The following is a 15,988-nucleotide window of genomic DNA, read 5'->3' on the forward strand; positions in this document are numbered from 1 at the left end:
CCAGTTTGCACCAGTAACATCAGTTCTGCCGTAATAATCTGGAGGGCTGTTTTTTGAGTATAAAGAAGTGAGGAAATGAAGAAAAGGAATAATGTGAAGACTGGTAGGGGCTGGAAAATCTGAAGTCCCAAAGAGGACAAGAAGTTGGTAGAGGTTTATACTGGATAACAAGAGAGTCTGTGTGTGTGTTTGAGTCTCCCTGACAAGCAGGGCCATCAGAAATCATTTGCTACAATTGCAAAAGTGGAGTGTGTCTTTTCACATTACTAACAGAGACACCAAGGTGAGATGGAGATGCTGTGACATGTTGCAGAATGCTGCCCAGCCATTTAGAGTGCCCTTGCATGCAGTGGCGGTGCTGGAAGGTGCTTTTAGAAAGGGCAGCTCCATGAAGCTGTTGGACAGGGCTGTGGTTTAGAGACAGAGGTCACAAGTGAACAAGGCCCTGCTCTGCTGAGGAGTGGATTTGCTTCTTGTGTGCCTGTGCTGCCAGTGAATGGAGAGCCTTTGAGGGGAGCATGCTTGGTTTCCAGAGGCTTTGTGCCACCTCTGATCAGCAGGCTTCTGGTGTCAATGGCCAAATGCCACAGTAATGCCAAAATCATGAGTGAGGTGACAAATGGCAGCTAACAAGAAAATCAAACGTGTGGACCAAAAAAGAAAAGCAGAAACTTCATAGTCCAGGTTGGGACAACATTTAGAGAGATCAGTTGGAGTTTATCCCACAGGCCTGCAAAGGGTCCTTTGGCAGAATGGTTCACATTTACCTTTTGGATACTTGCACTGTGTCTTATTTGCCTCTGCCGCATGGTGCAGGAGTCACAGGAGCCAGGAAGCTGTGTGCTGAAAGAAGTGGTTGGCTGACGTGCCTTCAGTACCAGTCTAGCTTGAGATAAGGAAACCTGTTCATGTCTCTTCTAGCTGTGCTGCTGCTCCACAGACAAGAGAAAGAGCTGATTTTTCCTGTCTGAGAAGTTTCAGTGTGTATCCTAAAAGTACCTGGTCACAGTTTAATGATGGCAGCTCCCAGGTGTAGTGTGTGTATTAGAGCAGAAAGTTCCCTGAGTGGTGCAGCTGTGTCACCACTCAGTGGTATTTCTGGGGCCCTTGCTATTGTAGCTGTGCTGCCTGTAGTTACTGCACCCACACAGAGCAAGTGGGCCTTGATGCAAGGGTAGAGCTGTTTCCTACACTGAAACTATTGCCTTTGTTTCCCACTGTAGTTTACCCTTCTCTTGAATCAGATGAAGATAATCCAGTTTTCAAATCCCGATCAAAGAAAAGGAAAAGTTCAGATGATGCCCCTTACAGTCCAACTGGTAAGTCTGTCCTGCCCCGACTCAGGCTAAGCTGTGCAGGTCCCTAATAAATCAGCCATTTTTCAAGGAGTGTAGAAATTGTAAGACCACAACCAGCAATTTCTTTATCACGTGAAGGATTTAGGCCTCCCAGTGCAGTGGGATTTGACAGCCTGCGCTGGGACTCATGCCAAGAAGTGTTAGCCTTCCTCTGTCAATCAGGTGGCAGGAAAAGTCATTCCTTGGTGGGTTGTTGGTTTATTCTTCTTCACGCTCTTGGTGATGGAACAGTTGGTGGCCACCTCAGCAGTGGTGTAGCCATGAAACCCCAGACAGCTGAATAGCCAGGGCTTTTAGGGGTTGGCTGTGTAAAGAATAATGAGACAGAGTATGGGAATAGTTCTCCATGTTCAGCCAAAGCGGGTGGTCTGGAGGGGTGGTTTTGTTGCAGCGCACCAGAGTCAGTGACAGGCCAGGGGGTCCTTAGACCCCTTTGATGTGCCCACTAACAAGGAGGTCTCTGCAGTTTGCTGTGTGTGTGACAAGCAGCCCATGTCTCATCAGCTTGTGGCACGCATGTCCACCTGCAGCTCGTGGGGCAGTGAACACTTTCCATTTGGAAACGATGCTGGAGTTGCTCGTATCTGTAGTGTAGGCAGAAACCTCCATGGCTTTGGCTTAAGGTAGCTTCAGCTGCCAGTGAAGTTGCTCAGCTGTGTTTCATCCTTATTGGCAGCTTCTCCCCAAGCCACTGTGACTGGAGGCTGTTGGCACCTCCTGGCTTTGCACGTGTCCTGGGGAAGGAAGGGCAGAGGCTGCCGGATCCCTGGCCCTTCCTGCACAGGAGGTGGGTGGTAACACTGCACTCACAGGCACTTTCTGCACATCTCACCTGCATCTGCTTTCCTTGTAGCACGAGTTGGCCCCTCGGTGCCTCGACAAGACAGACCGGTGCGAGAGGGCACAAGAGTTGCCTCCATTGAAACTGGACTCGCCGCTGCTGCAGCCAAGTTGTCACAGCAGGTGAGGCTGCTTCAGAAGTCATAGCTGCCAGGAAACGAAAGCCCTCTCCCCAGCAGGAGCCATGCCGCAGTAGCAGTGCAGTGTCAGCCCTCCCCAGTGTTTACTCATGCCAGTGACACAAGGCTCAGCAGTCTCAGGGATGTGATGAAAGTCCAACAATGAGACAACATGACAGTGCTGCAGCTCAGAGTAGGCGATGTGTTGGAAGTGTAGAGAAGGATGAGCGAGCGTAGCTACCAGGCTAAGACAGAAGGAGGCTGCCTGAAAGAAGTGTGCATGAACAGCACATTGATGTGTATCTGGTGTGACTGGTGTGATTGCCTTGTCTGTGGAAATTGGCTGCTGAGAAGCATAAGGATTAACTTCCAAAGACTTGGTGAACTGTGGATAACTGTGGGTCAGTTTAGCAAAAATTGAGGCACTCTGAGTGTTGCTGAGTGTCCGGTCTCTGAAGAGTTCAGATGCTAAGTGCCCAATGCACACAGGCCCCACAAATGAGGCAGGAAGGTGACCAGGTCTGCTGGAGCAAGGTTGGTGGGACACTTTGGCAAGCTACTGGAGATGCAGGTTTTGGTGGCGTTGGGCTTCTGTGGTGTGTACTGTTGAGTAGAGGAGCTCTTAAGAATGGCAGCAGGGTTTCATAAAGGAGTGGACTGAAAGTAGACAAGGGAAACAACATGGTGGAAGAGCACTGTTCTCATGTTATGTATGTATAAGTGCAGTTACAGGTGGAAATAACATGCATGTCCTAGCAGGAAGCAGAGTCTGGGAATCAGTGGGATGTTTAATGTCCTCCGTGCTGTTATGAAAGTGTATGAAGATACCTGAAGATAGGAGGTGACAGTTTTTGTGGAACATCGAAAGATTTGTTCATGCAAAACCCTGCTGCTCTCCCAGGGCAGGGTCGTTTTGGTCCTGGCTGGCTCCCGCTCGCTGCAGTGCGTGCAGAGTTGACAAACAAGGAGGCTCTGCACAAAGCACAGACGTAGGTCAAGAAAGACAATAAAGGCAAATGTTTGCCTGCAGCAGAGAGACCTGTGAGCGAGACGGTGTTGGAACAGCCCCTGAGCAGTTTGTACATGGCAAGCTTCATGGGTTTTCGTTGTATCAGGACCCTAAGCAACGCCGCTGGCCCTTGCCGTAGCTAAAGGTCTTCTGGGGATTAATCTGAGCTTCATGTTTGTCATTTTAAAGGAGGAACAAAAAGGCAAGAAGAAAAAAAATACCAAAAAGAAGCTGTCAACCAACAACGTGAACAAACCGGCTCAGGAAGGCAGCTCGCCAGAGCTGAAGCTGGAGTCACATGCCAGCAGCCTCACAGATCACGAGTACACCGCAGGGGCCAGCACCTTTGGGGTCGCCCAGCCTAACAGGGGATCGCAGCCGATGGCACCCGGTGTTTTCCTCACACAGAGGAGACCCTCATCATCCTCGCAGAACAATGCCTCCACCAAAGGTACCAGGAAACGCCTGGAGTTATGGTGTAGGAATGGGGAAGGGTGAATTGGTCGTGTAATCCGTGCCTTTTGCAGGGACCTCACATGTTGTGTCTGCCATGGGTATGTACAAGTGCTTCAGTAGGTCAGATCTGGTCAGAGACGGGGCCCATGGCTTTGGCTGTCCTGGCATCGTGGGCCCAAATACGTGTTTGCTTCTGGGCTGTTTGTTGCAGGGTTCAAGGCATCCCGTGCTAGGAAGTACTCCTGAGCATGCCCCGAGGCTCCTGAGGACACCTGCAGTGGTCACATCGCAGTCCAGCCTGTCTGGCGAAGCTTGTCCAGGGGAAGATACATCCATGAAGGCTGTTCTGCCAGGGCTAGGTCAGGCTCTTCTGTGGTTGGGTGGTGGTTGTACACCAGTACCTGTGAGGACATCCTCCCAGCACGTGTAGAGCACTGCACATCCGCAAACTTGAGAGTTGCCACAAGGGAGCAGAGGAATATCAAACCCTGGGAGTAACACAGCCGCACAACCAAAGCCAAGAGAGAGGAAGAGGTCGCTGCTTGTCTGCTGTAGGGAAACTGTTATAAAGCTGAGGCTGTGCTGGAGTCTGGGCTAAGACCTCCTATGCTCTGCTTGAACTTTGCTCAGCGAGTGTGAGAGACAGGTGTGGGACAGGCACTGTGTAGTGTGAAGATGAAGGGTGTGATTCTACTGGGAGAGTCCCTGATGTGAGCCAGGCGATGTGGCAGATGTTTCCTGTGTCCCCCTCTGTTTGAGTGGGGCAAATTAGAAGTAGACCACAGTGTCCTGACAAACAGTAGAACACCAGAGCATTTGGAACAGGCCATACAGGACGTACATTGCCCATGGCAGGTGCTAGGGTCCTGCCAGGAGCTGGTAATACCTGTGGCTGTCTGCAGAACCAGAGCGGAATGAACGTGTTTGCCTGGAATTATGTCTTTGTGGTGAAATGGTGGCATTAGTCTAACAGGTCCAAGCCAGTGAAAGATGTGATGGGAAAAGGAGGGCTGAATGAAGCCAAACCCCAGTCTGGTTGGTGAGTCAGGGCATCGTGAAGGGAGCCTGATCACACCTTGCCCATGGCATAGCTCAGTCTTCACAGGAGGGAAAGAGCCATGTGCCAAGAAAGCAAGTGGCTGACATTGCGGGGACCTGAGCACTTTCAGAGCCTGCTGTGCAGAGTCTTGGGACAGCTAGGGGCACCAAGGGGACTTCAGGGCATCTCTCTGCATGGAGCACAGGAGAGTCCCAAGTCTAGGATTGCCCCAGATTGAGCATCACTAGGAGTGAAGGAGCTATGGAAGCAGATGGTGGGATGAAGCAGAAATTAGGGAGCTCTAAGGCCTCTTCAGGGAAGGTCTGTCAGTTTTAACGAGTGAGGCAAAAGGACGAAAAAAGAGGAAACTTCCAGTGGAAGGTGTCACACATGGTCATGGTCTTCAAGGCTGGGGCACTTAATGCAGATGGGAAAAGCAGAGAGAAGCTGAGTGCCTGCAGGTATCACATGCAGGTGCACCAATGGCAGCATGATGGGAAGAGAACAGGCTGTATGGGTTTGTGTGTGCCCAGCAGTCCTGGATGCACTGGTGACCAGGGAAGTTTCTGGCCTTAAGGTGGCAGCTGGTGAGCAGAGAGGAGCTGCAGCAGCTGCCCAGGACCAGCAGACAGGGAGCACAGACCTCGCTGAAGCACACAGCTCGTGAGCAAGGGTCTGGGCTCACGGTGGTGATGTCCTCTTATGGCATGGGGACAGGAACACTGTCCGCTTTGGGTGTATTGTAGTGCCTTGGTGCTAGCCTGAATCTGTAGGAAGTAAGCGTGTGTGTGCCCGTGCCTGTCTGTGTGTGTGTCTTTTCAGTGTCCTTCTGGCAGGGCTGGACGTAGGTGGTCTCGGTAGTGCTGGAGGAAGAGAGGGCAAGAAGGAAATGTGGAGCTGCGATGGGTTGGTCTTGGTGCAGTGGCAAAGGGACCAGACATCCTCAGGGCAGTGCTTGGAGCAGGACTCATGGTGGCCCACAAGCTCAGCTTTCCTGGACTACAGGTTTCCCTTAGAGGTGCTCAGAGATCCCTGGGGGGTACTGTAATGGCCTGCTAGGTGTGAGGAGCTGGAGGTGCCCTTGTGTGTGCATGCAGCCCTGCAGAGTGGGACGGTTGCTGGCATGGCTGGGCTCCGACCGTCAGCCTGTGAGCAAAGAGGTCACCCGTGAGCAGGGAGCTGGGCCGGGGGCGCCGGGCAGGGCTGGCTCCGGAGCGGCTCCGGGCGGCGGGGCGGGGCGGGCCCTCACGCTGCTGCCCCGCTCTCCTTCCAGGGAAGCGCACGAAGAAGGGGATGGCCACGGCCAAGCAGCGGCTCGGCAAGATCCTGAAGATCCACCGGAACGGGAAGCTGCTGCTCTAGCGGCGGGGCCGCGGGCAGCCGCCGCCGGGCTCTCGGCCACCATCACCGCCACCCCGTTAACTTTCAGCGGTCGGACTGTACAGAATCCTGCTATAAATATTTTTTAATATAGGTGTCGTTCTCAGAGCGCTGAGACTGACCAGCCGCGAAGTTAATACTAACCTGCCGCGGAGAGCGGGCGGCCCCGGCCCCGGCCCGGCCCGGCCCTCAGGCGGAGCCGCGGGAGGCGCGAAGGCGCCGGGCCAGGCCGCGCCCCTTCCCTTCCCGCCCGGCGGGCGGGCGCAGCGGGCCGGGATGCGCGGCCGCGTCGGGGCCGTGGGGCGGGCGGGGGCCGGGATTGGGCCGAGGCCTCGGGCTGAGGCGCTGAGCGATGGCGGCTGCTGTGCTGAGGCGTTGGGCGCGTTTCTCAGGCACCCCCACCGTCGCCCTGTGTAGCTGCGCTTCCCGAGGCTCCCTTTTCCTAGAATGTAGCTTGTACATAGCTTTTGGAATAACCACCACCGGTTTTTTACAAGGGGAAAGTCCCTCCGGGGCGCCGCCCGCTGGTACCAGCTCTTTGCGTAACTTCTTGTACGAGGAGGGAGACGAAGTTATTTTACTAGCACCTTGTGGAGTGTTTCCGTGTTTTGTGACGATGTAATTTATTAATGTTTGTAGCTTTTTATATTTGTACATTTCTTATGGGCTTTGTTTATATACACACATTACCGGGGCGCGGCGCCCGCGGAACCAGCGCCCCCCGCGGGAGGCGAGGCCAGGCCAGGCCCGCGCCGGCATGGGCGTCGCGCCGGCTTTTTTTATTATGATTATTATTATTAGTATTATTATTTTTTCGCGACATGTACATTTCTAACAAAGTTTATCGTGGCTATCTATCTATGACGGTGTTTTATTTACCGATTCATATCAAATGCTCTTGTATCGAGTTCACAAAATCTTCAAGTAAGCCTAGAGCAAAGTTTAAAAAAAAAGAAAAAGGAAAAAAAAAGGGGGGGGAAAAGCAAAGTAAACTATTTCAGGTTTTGTACACAACCGCCTGGGCCTGGCCTTTTTGTGGGGTGGGCGAGGGGCAGTGCGCGGCCGGGAGAGAGGCAGCCGGGTCCCTGCAGCAGGCAGGGTGGTCAGGCAGCTCCATGGCAGTCTGCGCTGCTTGGCCGCTCCCTCTGCAGGAGCAGGCAGGTGCGGGGCTCTGCTGCCCCTTTGCAAGCACATCTCTGGGTTCTGAGCCCCATCTGCCACCCAAAAAACGTACCAAGACCTCTGCTTGCTGCAGCACCACAGAAAACCCTGGCTGATTTGGCATGGCCTCCAGTGTCCTGGTAGGACCCCATGGGCCACCCTGACGTGTCTGCCCACCGCTGAGCACTGCTCTTACCATTCACCTCCCTTTCACAAACATACACACGCATTTCCCTCTGCTTCCTTTCTCCACCTCGGAGGTCACTGGGTACTTCCCTTTCCCCTTTTTTTTCACCCACTGGCACATCAGATACTTCACCTTTCACCCATATCTACTTTGAACCATCTCTCCAGACTGCCCCTCCTGTCCCTGGGGCTGTTCTCCAGATGCTTCTTGTAAATCACGAGAGAGACTGAACATGATATCCACAGATGGGTGCTTGTGCTGCCGCTCCTGCAAGGTATCTTTCCTAGTACAAGGCCATTCACGTTTCCCACACCTAGGCTGCTACCTGGCTCTTGGCCACAGGGTACTGGAAGGGGCATGAGCCAATTATGCCTGCAGAGTCACCCCTGCTGACAGCCGCAGCAGGCTCAAGGTTAGCCTGGTAGAGTCCTCTGCCTAGGGTTATGCATGATGTGGCCTCAGACCTCAGTCATGTTGGTGGCAATGACACAATGTGATAATACAGAACTTTTCATTGACCACATCTCTTCAAACAGGTTGCCTTTGGATGAAGCTTCACTGTAAGGAATTCTTTAAGGACCAAAGGTCAGGTGTGCTGTCAAAGGATTGCTGCCTTTTTCGGTGCCTCTGCCTCTGAAACATCCACACTGGTTCCTAGATCTCTGATGCACTGCAGGCAAACACAAAGGCTACGCGTGTGCAGGAGGGGTGGTTGCCTTTTGTTATGTGCAGTATGAGGCATTGCAGAACTCATCCCAGTTAAATGTCAGCTTTCAGAGCAGGCACCTTGTGGTGACACATGGTCAGGGGATGAAGAGTGTTCCTCAGGAGAATGGTCTGGCAAACCGTTTGAATTGAGGAGTCTGAAGGAATGCTGAGAAGTTACTTTAAGCCATGGGTAAGCTTTTGGCCAAGGACAGCATGAGAAGTATATACAGGAGCCCAGGGAATGTTTCTGTGGGGAGCAGGGTACCAAGCCCCAGGTGGACATATCAGCACAGTGCAGACAATTGGATCCTCTCTGCTGTCCAGCACAGAACTTGGTCAGATGTTGGCCAATAACTCCTTACAAAGTCCCAGGCCAAAATGGTAAAGCTTGGATAGAGTGAGCTGCAATCACACCTAGTTCCCACCCATGAGTTCCCTGCTAGAGTGGTGAAACCACTGCAGGCAGGGATGTGTCCTGCCTGCATCCCCACCTTTGCCTTCCCATTTCTGCCCTTGTGTTCCTACCAAGCATCTTGCACTGGCTCACTGACCTTGTAAGAAGCTCACCCAGAGCCAAAAAATCAGGTGTTTCATTTTCCTGTTGGAAAGTTGAAAGGAGTTTTGGCTGTAAGCTCTGTGGAGAGTGGTCAGTGATCTGTTATGGATTCTTTCATGTACAAAGCCCAAGAATGTGTAGGTGACCTGTAATGTGTGTCATGGGGAGGTTTGTGTCTGTGTTCTCTTGAAGTCACACTTCAAAGTAGTTTGAGTGTGATGGTCCCTCATGGATTGAGGGATCGAGCATTGATAGAGAAACTGCTGTGCCTGCAGCCACTGGGGGTTTGGATTTTCTCACATTCCCATCCAGCATCCCTCAGTGGTTGGACTTCAGGAGATGGACAGACCCCACTAAGCGTATAACACCTGCGGACACAGGCCAACCTTGTTGCTTTTCACAAACACCAGACAAGACAGTTATGCTACTGCACCGCTCGCTTTGGTACCCTGCATCAGCACATCATCCCACAGACACCAGTGCTCTGACTGACCGGACATCTCTGGACGCTGGTGAGTTTTGGGGGTTGGTCTTGCAATGTCCTCACAGACATTTTGGACGCGAGGGCGGGGTGGCTGATGGTAATAGCAAACGTTCACCAGCTGGGGGAGTTCCCAGTTCAGAAACAGCCACAGCCCACAAAGTAGGACCTGTTGTAATAAAACGCCTAGCACCTCCCAAGGCTGGGTGACACCTACAGCCGTTGTTAACCGGGCTTATTGCAGCGCAGCTCAGGATGCCCTGTGGCTCATTCCGGTGTACCAGCACTCCGCGGAGGCCACTGCAAGGCTCTGATTCAGCCTGTGCAGGAAACACCTTCCCAAAAAAGCGACGTGTATGTAGCTGCTGCAGTCCAGAGGAGACCATGCTCTTGGCAAACCAGCACGGAGCTGCAGCTCTCATCCTGTGACACGAGGTACCCGTTCAAGCAGCAGGGAGGACAGCAGAAGTGGCTTGGAGGGGCAGGAGGAGTGGCTGGCATGGGGCAATGCAGAGCAGGCCCTCCCTGCCTACATATGTGGGTTCAGCCGGGAGGATCCTGGCTTTTGCACAGTCCCTTTTTGACACCCTTAGAAAGCATGGGCAGGACAGCCCAGATGCTCCATCTTAACCAACAACTCTACCTGGCCTTGTTCACACACACAGAGGCTTTTCCAGCAACACAGGCTCAGGGTTGTCCATAGGCAATACAGTCCCTGTGCACTGCTGCTGATGAACACTGGTCAGCCTGTCCTTCCTGCTGGCCTAGTGCCTGAGACATCTCCAAACAGCAGCAAGATGGGCAGCTTTAAGTGGAGGACAGCATGGTTTCCAGTGTATGCAGTGTGGCTATCAGAAGTTTGAACAGTATCATTACATGTTCTGAAGCATTTCTTACCTTTCGTTACTCACAGCCAATAGCAGGGTTTGATGCAGATGCTGTTTCTTGGGTATTTCCATAATAACATTGCAGAAGGGACTGCCTTCCTGGTCTCCTGGCTTGCTAGGGGCTTATTGCCATTTTATCCTGGTTTATCTTGGCTTTTTCAGACTTATTCCTAGGAAGAACACATTGGGGCTTGTTACAAGTCATTCCTCAGTCTATGATTCTGTCCAGTCTCTTGCCTATTTCCTGAATTGTTACTGCTTCCTTTGCCTGTATGGTTTTTGCCCTTCCTCTGTGCTCCCAGATAGTATCTTTCAGTCATATTCTTATGCTCTACCTGATATGATGTGGAGCATAATCCTGGCATTCACTAGCATGGCTGGTAGAAGCATAAGAGTATCTTTGTCTCTGTAGACAGGCTGCTGACCCTGTCCAAGCAACTCCTCCAGCCCTTCTTGGACAAACTCTGGAGGGCTCTGCAGGACAAGTCCTTATCCTATACAATGTCAAATAAAAAATAGAGAACAGAGTGGGAAATGGGGGTCAGCCCAACTCATCTCTCTGGTTGGCTTGATGTGTCCCATCAACACAGCAGCCTTATGCTGACAATAGAGACAAAGGATGGCTGGCACAGGTGTAATCTCTCTCCAGCTCCTCAGGAGAGCTCTGCAGCAGGGTTCAGTGCAAGCACAGCTGAATACAGCCTGTACAACGCAGTCAGCATGAGATGCCTTTAGCAGCCCCTGGACTCTACTACCCCCCTCTGCCTGGCTACTCTGCTTGGCCCCAAACTTTTGCTGTGCAGAGATCCTGCTGCCTTCCTTCTGCCTGCCCAGCTCCACACGCCGCACGGGTACACTTCACATTCCCCACAGGTGTTTGAAAAGGCCACAGAGTGTTCTACATTTACTGCTGTTAAGCTGACTGAGGACATCTAACACCTATCAGTGTTACCTGTATATCCTATCAGGGTATATCAGTATGATCAAAGCGTCCTGCCTTGGGCACTTCCACTGAGTCAGGTGAGATAATTGACAGTTCCTTTTTTTGCCAATGTGGAGTTCGCTGCAGGAGGGACAGTGAGTACACCTTACATTTTATTTTTAGTGACTGGCAACAGGAAATTCATTGATCTGCTGCTCAGTATACAAAGGATCCCACTGCCAGTGAGGTGTTTTCTGTAAACATCTATGCAAAAGGCTGTTGGCAGCTCCTGGTAAATGGTTACTAACATTTATAGAATCATAGGATCGTAGAATAGTTCGGGTTGGAAAGGACCTTAAGATCATCCAGTTCCAACCCCCCTGCCATGGGCAGGGACACCTCACACTAAACCATGGCACCCAAGGCTCTGTCCAACCTGGTCTTGAGCACCACCAGGGATGGAGCATTCACAGCTTCCTTGGGCAACCCATTCCAGTGCATCACCACCCTAACAGTAAAGAACTTCCTCTTTATATCCAGTCTAAACTTCCCCTGTTTAAGTTTGAACCTGTTACCCCTTGTCCTGTCATTACAGTCCCTAATGAAGAGTCCCTCCCCAGCATCCTTACAGGCCCCCTTCAGATACTGGAAGGCTGCTATGAGGCCTAAAGGGTTTCTGTTGTCTTTTATCTGACAAGAATCATTCAAAACTGGACACTTGGCACAGTCCTACATTAGTCTCACAGACCCTGCGTTCATCTTTCATCTGTAGTGAGGGCAGGCGCTGCCTGCACTGCGGAGAGCAGGTTTGTTACTCACAGCAGTGGCAAGGTGCCATCCTCACTGCAGACGCTGTTCTTTCCATTAACATCTGACACGGATTTGTAGTACCCACCCTGCAGAATTCACAGCATTTGTGTAAACAGTTCTGAAGTTGTTTTCTGTATATCATGAGAGCAAGTCTGCTTCTCCTCTTCTCCTAAAAGTGTAATAATTATAATTAATTAGATTTCCTTCTGTTTCCAGTCTGCTGGGTAGACACGCTTTGAGGCCCATTTTCAGGTCACTCTTCTGTCAAACTTCACATACCTCTTTCCCCCAGCTAACTGTATTTACTAAACATTTAGCTCCATGGCACACTTCTTGGAGAAAGGCACATAACAGTCTGTAGCTGCCAGGCAGGGCTTGGCTCGCTCCTCCGCTCACCCTGTGGCACAGGGACAGGCATTTGCAGACCATGAGTCTTCCTCTCACCTTCAACTGTATCAAATTAATAATTAGCAGTCACTTAAGTGACAAGGAGACACATCTTAAAAGGCTTTGTGTTTACACTACTCCTTCATTAGTTGTTTAAAAAGCTTTCTTTGGCAGCCCAAGGAAAACATGATGCACCCTTTCTTCCTGAGGTCACCAGGGCATCTTCAGTTCAGCTCCTCACACTAGCCTGTACCATACATCATCACTTCGTTTTGGCCATTAGCTGGGAGAGGGCAGTGGGCACCACGGGCCAGACCTATCCTGCGACCGCAGTTCTTCTGCAGATGTGGCTTCATAGTCACACAAAACCTGCCATCAGTTTGTAAAGACTAGTGCCACAGAGGTCTGTGAGCACCACGTGGGTGTGCGGGGCCTGTTCATGGGTGGGTCAGGAAGGTTGTACAAAGTCTGGGTGTTGGTTTTTTCAACACAGCTGGAGGGCTTTTAGCATGAGGCCATTGGTGTAGACTCTCCCACACATCTTCATTCTTGGTCCACTTCGCACTACAGAGAACACCTATCTCATAGAGCATTTGTGTTGTGAAACAAATGGCCCTTTCCCAGAGCTGGACCCCTCTTTAATGTGGTGCTACTCACAGACCTACCGAGAAGTTCCAGACCCCCAAAATCCCTTTCCTCCCTCTCTTCTTTACCCTTTCTCTTTCTTCTGTCACACCATGATGTACCTCCAGCCCCAGAGAGATCAATACTCCCCCTCACTTGCTAGTGGGCTGAACAAACAAGATGCTGCTGTGTTAGGAGCATCTGCAGAGCTTTTCAAAGGAGAAGGTGCAGCACTACACCGCAAGGGACAGTGAAGCACTTCATGCAAGTGAGGTGCATCACTGTGACAGACTGGGTAAATAACATAAGCACGGCTTCTTGCTCAGCAGAGTCTCTAAAGGGTCCAGGCATTGCCGTTGTGAATGCACAGTAATAATTTAACTGGTTTCCCCATTATGTTGCAGTGGCTGTAACACACTGGGGTAATGTCATCCAGTGACACATGAGCAGAACACTCAAGAGGTCCTTAATACAGCAGTGAAAGAGCTGGTATATCAATGTCATGGGAGCTGTTAGATGGATTAAGTGCCTCTTGCTGTGCTCAGCCAGGGAGGGCTTTCTTCAAACTGCACCTGATAAGCTTATAGGTAAACCACTCAACACTTTGTGACATCATTTTTCTTACTGTACCTCTAGTTTACAAGTCTGAGATCTGTAATTACTTTGCTCTCTCGGGCAAACTGTATCCTGAGGAATTACAGCTGGATTAAGAGACCGCTGCCTAACAATAACCTGTGATGGAGACAACTAGACAATGCTGGATGAAGCTGCTCAGCTTTGACACACTGCTGTAACCATCTTATGTGGAAGTTCAGAGAATTCACCTCTGCCTGTCTTGCCAGTAAGTCACCTTTCTATTTTGCATTGCCTTGAACCTGAAAGGTGAGGCCATGACAAGGGAGAATGGGTTCAAACTTAAACAGGGGAGATTTAGGCTGGATATAAGGAAGAAGTTCTTCCCTGTGGGGATGCTGAGGCACTGGCACAGGGTGCCCAGAGAAGCTGTGGCTGCCCCATCCCTGGCAGTGTTCAAGGCCAGGTTGGACGCAGGGGCTTGGAGCAACCTGCTCTAGTGGGAAGTGTCCCTGCCCGTAGCAGGAGGTTGGAACTGAATGATCTAAAGGTCCTTTCCAACACAAACCATTCTATGACTCTATGATGACTGACAGTTTCATCCTGTAGCTGCTTAGGTGGTTATAATCTTGCTGATAACGACTGATGTGATCCTCTTGTTGCAGTGCCCAATGCACCATGGCTGTCCCTACACCCATGTGTCACACAGATCTTCGCTGTGAAGTCTGGATGACCCACCAGCCTGCTTTGTCTAGACTCTTTGCATTTGCTGCCAGCAAAAACTTTCCTCCACTGGCCATTTTTTTTTTTTTTTCTTTCTTTGCTGTTCTCAGCAGTTCCAGCCACATTGCCACTTTATTTTTATTGCTGTCATAAAACATATTTGGTGGGTTGGTTTGGAAAACAAACACCTCCGCAGAATATGGAATATCAGATGCCCTAGTCCAGAATAGGTAGAAAGGGAAGAAGGGGTGAATGTTTTCTAGCAGCATTTATGTATAAATTTATTGGAGCAGCCCATAAAATAGGACATAGAACAACTTATACAATAAAAAAGTGCACTAATACTGTACAGTTTACATGTCCCTTGCCCAAGGTTAAAGACTGTAACAGCTCCTTTCAACATACTTTCTTAATTCAAGCTCGCCAACCTCGTTACTTTGCCTCAAAATGTGCAAACCTTTAACTTCTCTCAAGGGATAACTTGAAACTCGCTCTGAGAATGAGATTATTAATTAAAGAATCTCAGTGTATGCCCTGTCACTGTGTGGCCTCTAGGAAGCTAGACACGCTCCAACCCTAAAGTGCTCCCTTTGTGTGAGGCTTTTGTTCCCCACATTCCACCCGTTCTGCCCTGTCACAGCTGATAACAGCTCCCCAGCCCTCTGAAAGAAAACTGTCATAGCTAAGTGTACCTTGGCTGCTTACAGCTATTAAGGAGCTTGTTATCTTGAGCAGGTTTTACACAAATTGTTCCCTGTCCGGCATTTGGCATAAGCAGCGATGACAACTTTTCGACAGATGCTAGTGAGAAGAGAATAAAGATTTTGTGGCTCCAGCCCATCTGCAGGGATTAAACCTTCATCACATTAGGTGACTTTTCTGCTCCTGAGACAAAGGAAACTTTTCTTTTTCTCTTGCAACATGCCTCAGTTTCTCCAAGACACTGTTTTGCTGCCAGACACTTTCGTTGTAGCTTGTCTATCAGAGAGCTGTTTGGAAACCACTGTAAATTGACTTTTTGCCCCTCTTAACATGCAGCAGACTTAATCCATGAGGCTCATTAATGCTTTTCTAAATCTCCAGCTGCAACCATAGAGTCATAGAATCAACAAGGTTGGAAAAGACCTTTAAGATCAAGTCCCACCGTTCCCCAGCACTGCCAAGGCCACCACTGCCCATGGCACTGAGGCCTCGTCTCCACGCTGTGTGAACACTTGTGGGGATGGTGACTGCAGCCCTGCCCTGGGCAGCCTGTTCCAATGCCTGAGCACCCTCTGGGGCAGGAATTGTTCCTCAGCTCCATCTAAACCTGCCCTGGTGCGGCTTGAGGCCGTTTCCTCTTGTCCCATCCCTGGTTCCTTGGGAGCAGAGCCCAGCAGAGACCACCAACCTGTCAGGCGATTGTAGAGAGCAGTAAGGTCCCTCCTGAGCCTTCTTTTCTCCACACTGAACCCCCCCAGGTCCCTCAGCCGTTCCTCGTAATCTTCTACCTCATCCAGGGCTGTTTCAGAAAGGGTTTAGTTGCTGCTCAGGCCACCAGCTTCCAGCACTGTCCAAAGCCTGCACTAGCTGTGGATGTCCAAGAAGAAAGTAAATCTGCTTTGTAGTGTAGGACCTGAAGAGTCACAGCTTTTCATAAGCTTCTTCTGAGCTATTTGTAATGTGGAAAAAAGAAGTGTAAATCACTCAGAATGTTGTGATTCTCCATTTTCTGCATAATCATAGAATCACAGAATAGTTAGGGTTGGAAAGGACCTTAAGATCATCC

The 15,988-nt window shown here is 50.7% G+C and overlaps 1 protein-coding gene across 4 annotated transcripts in view; it reads left to right on the forward strand.

The window, feature by feature from the left end:
• The window catches only part of PHF2 (PHD finger protein 2), an 83,140-nt gene extending 76,818 nt beyond the window's left edge, over positions 1–6,322 (forward strand). The window contains exons 19-22 of one of the 4 annotated variants that reach the window (XM_057413788.1): positions 1,224–1,319; positions 2,212–2,321; positions 3,516–3,777; positions 6,095–6,322. In XM_057413788.1, the coding sequence (XP_057269771.1) occupies positions 1,224–1,319; positions 2,212–2,321; positions 3,516–3,777; positions 6,095–6,183 (557 nt within the window). In that variant the 3' untranslated portion in view covers positions 6,184–6,322. The remainder of the gene's footprint in view (positions 1–1,223; positions 1,320–2,211; positions 2,322–3,515; positions 3,778–6,094) is intronic. The other 3 variants (XM_057413790.1, XM_057413789.1, XM_057413791.1) reach the window with 3 other exon arrangements.
• Positions 6,323–15,988: the final 9,666 nt, after the last annotated feature.

Source organism: Pezoporus wallicus, unplaced genomic scaffold (assembly GCF_028554395.1).
Source record: "Pezoporus wallicus isolate ANWC-B61680 ecotype Strahan unplaced genomic scaffold, APGP_CSIRO_Pwel_v1 contig_8649, whole genome shotgun sequence".
NCBI lineage: Eukaryota > Metazoa > Chordata > Aves > Psittaciformes > Psittacidae > Pezoporus > Pezoporus wallicus.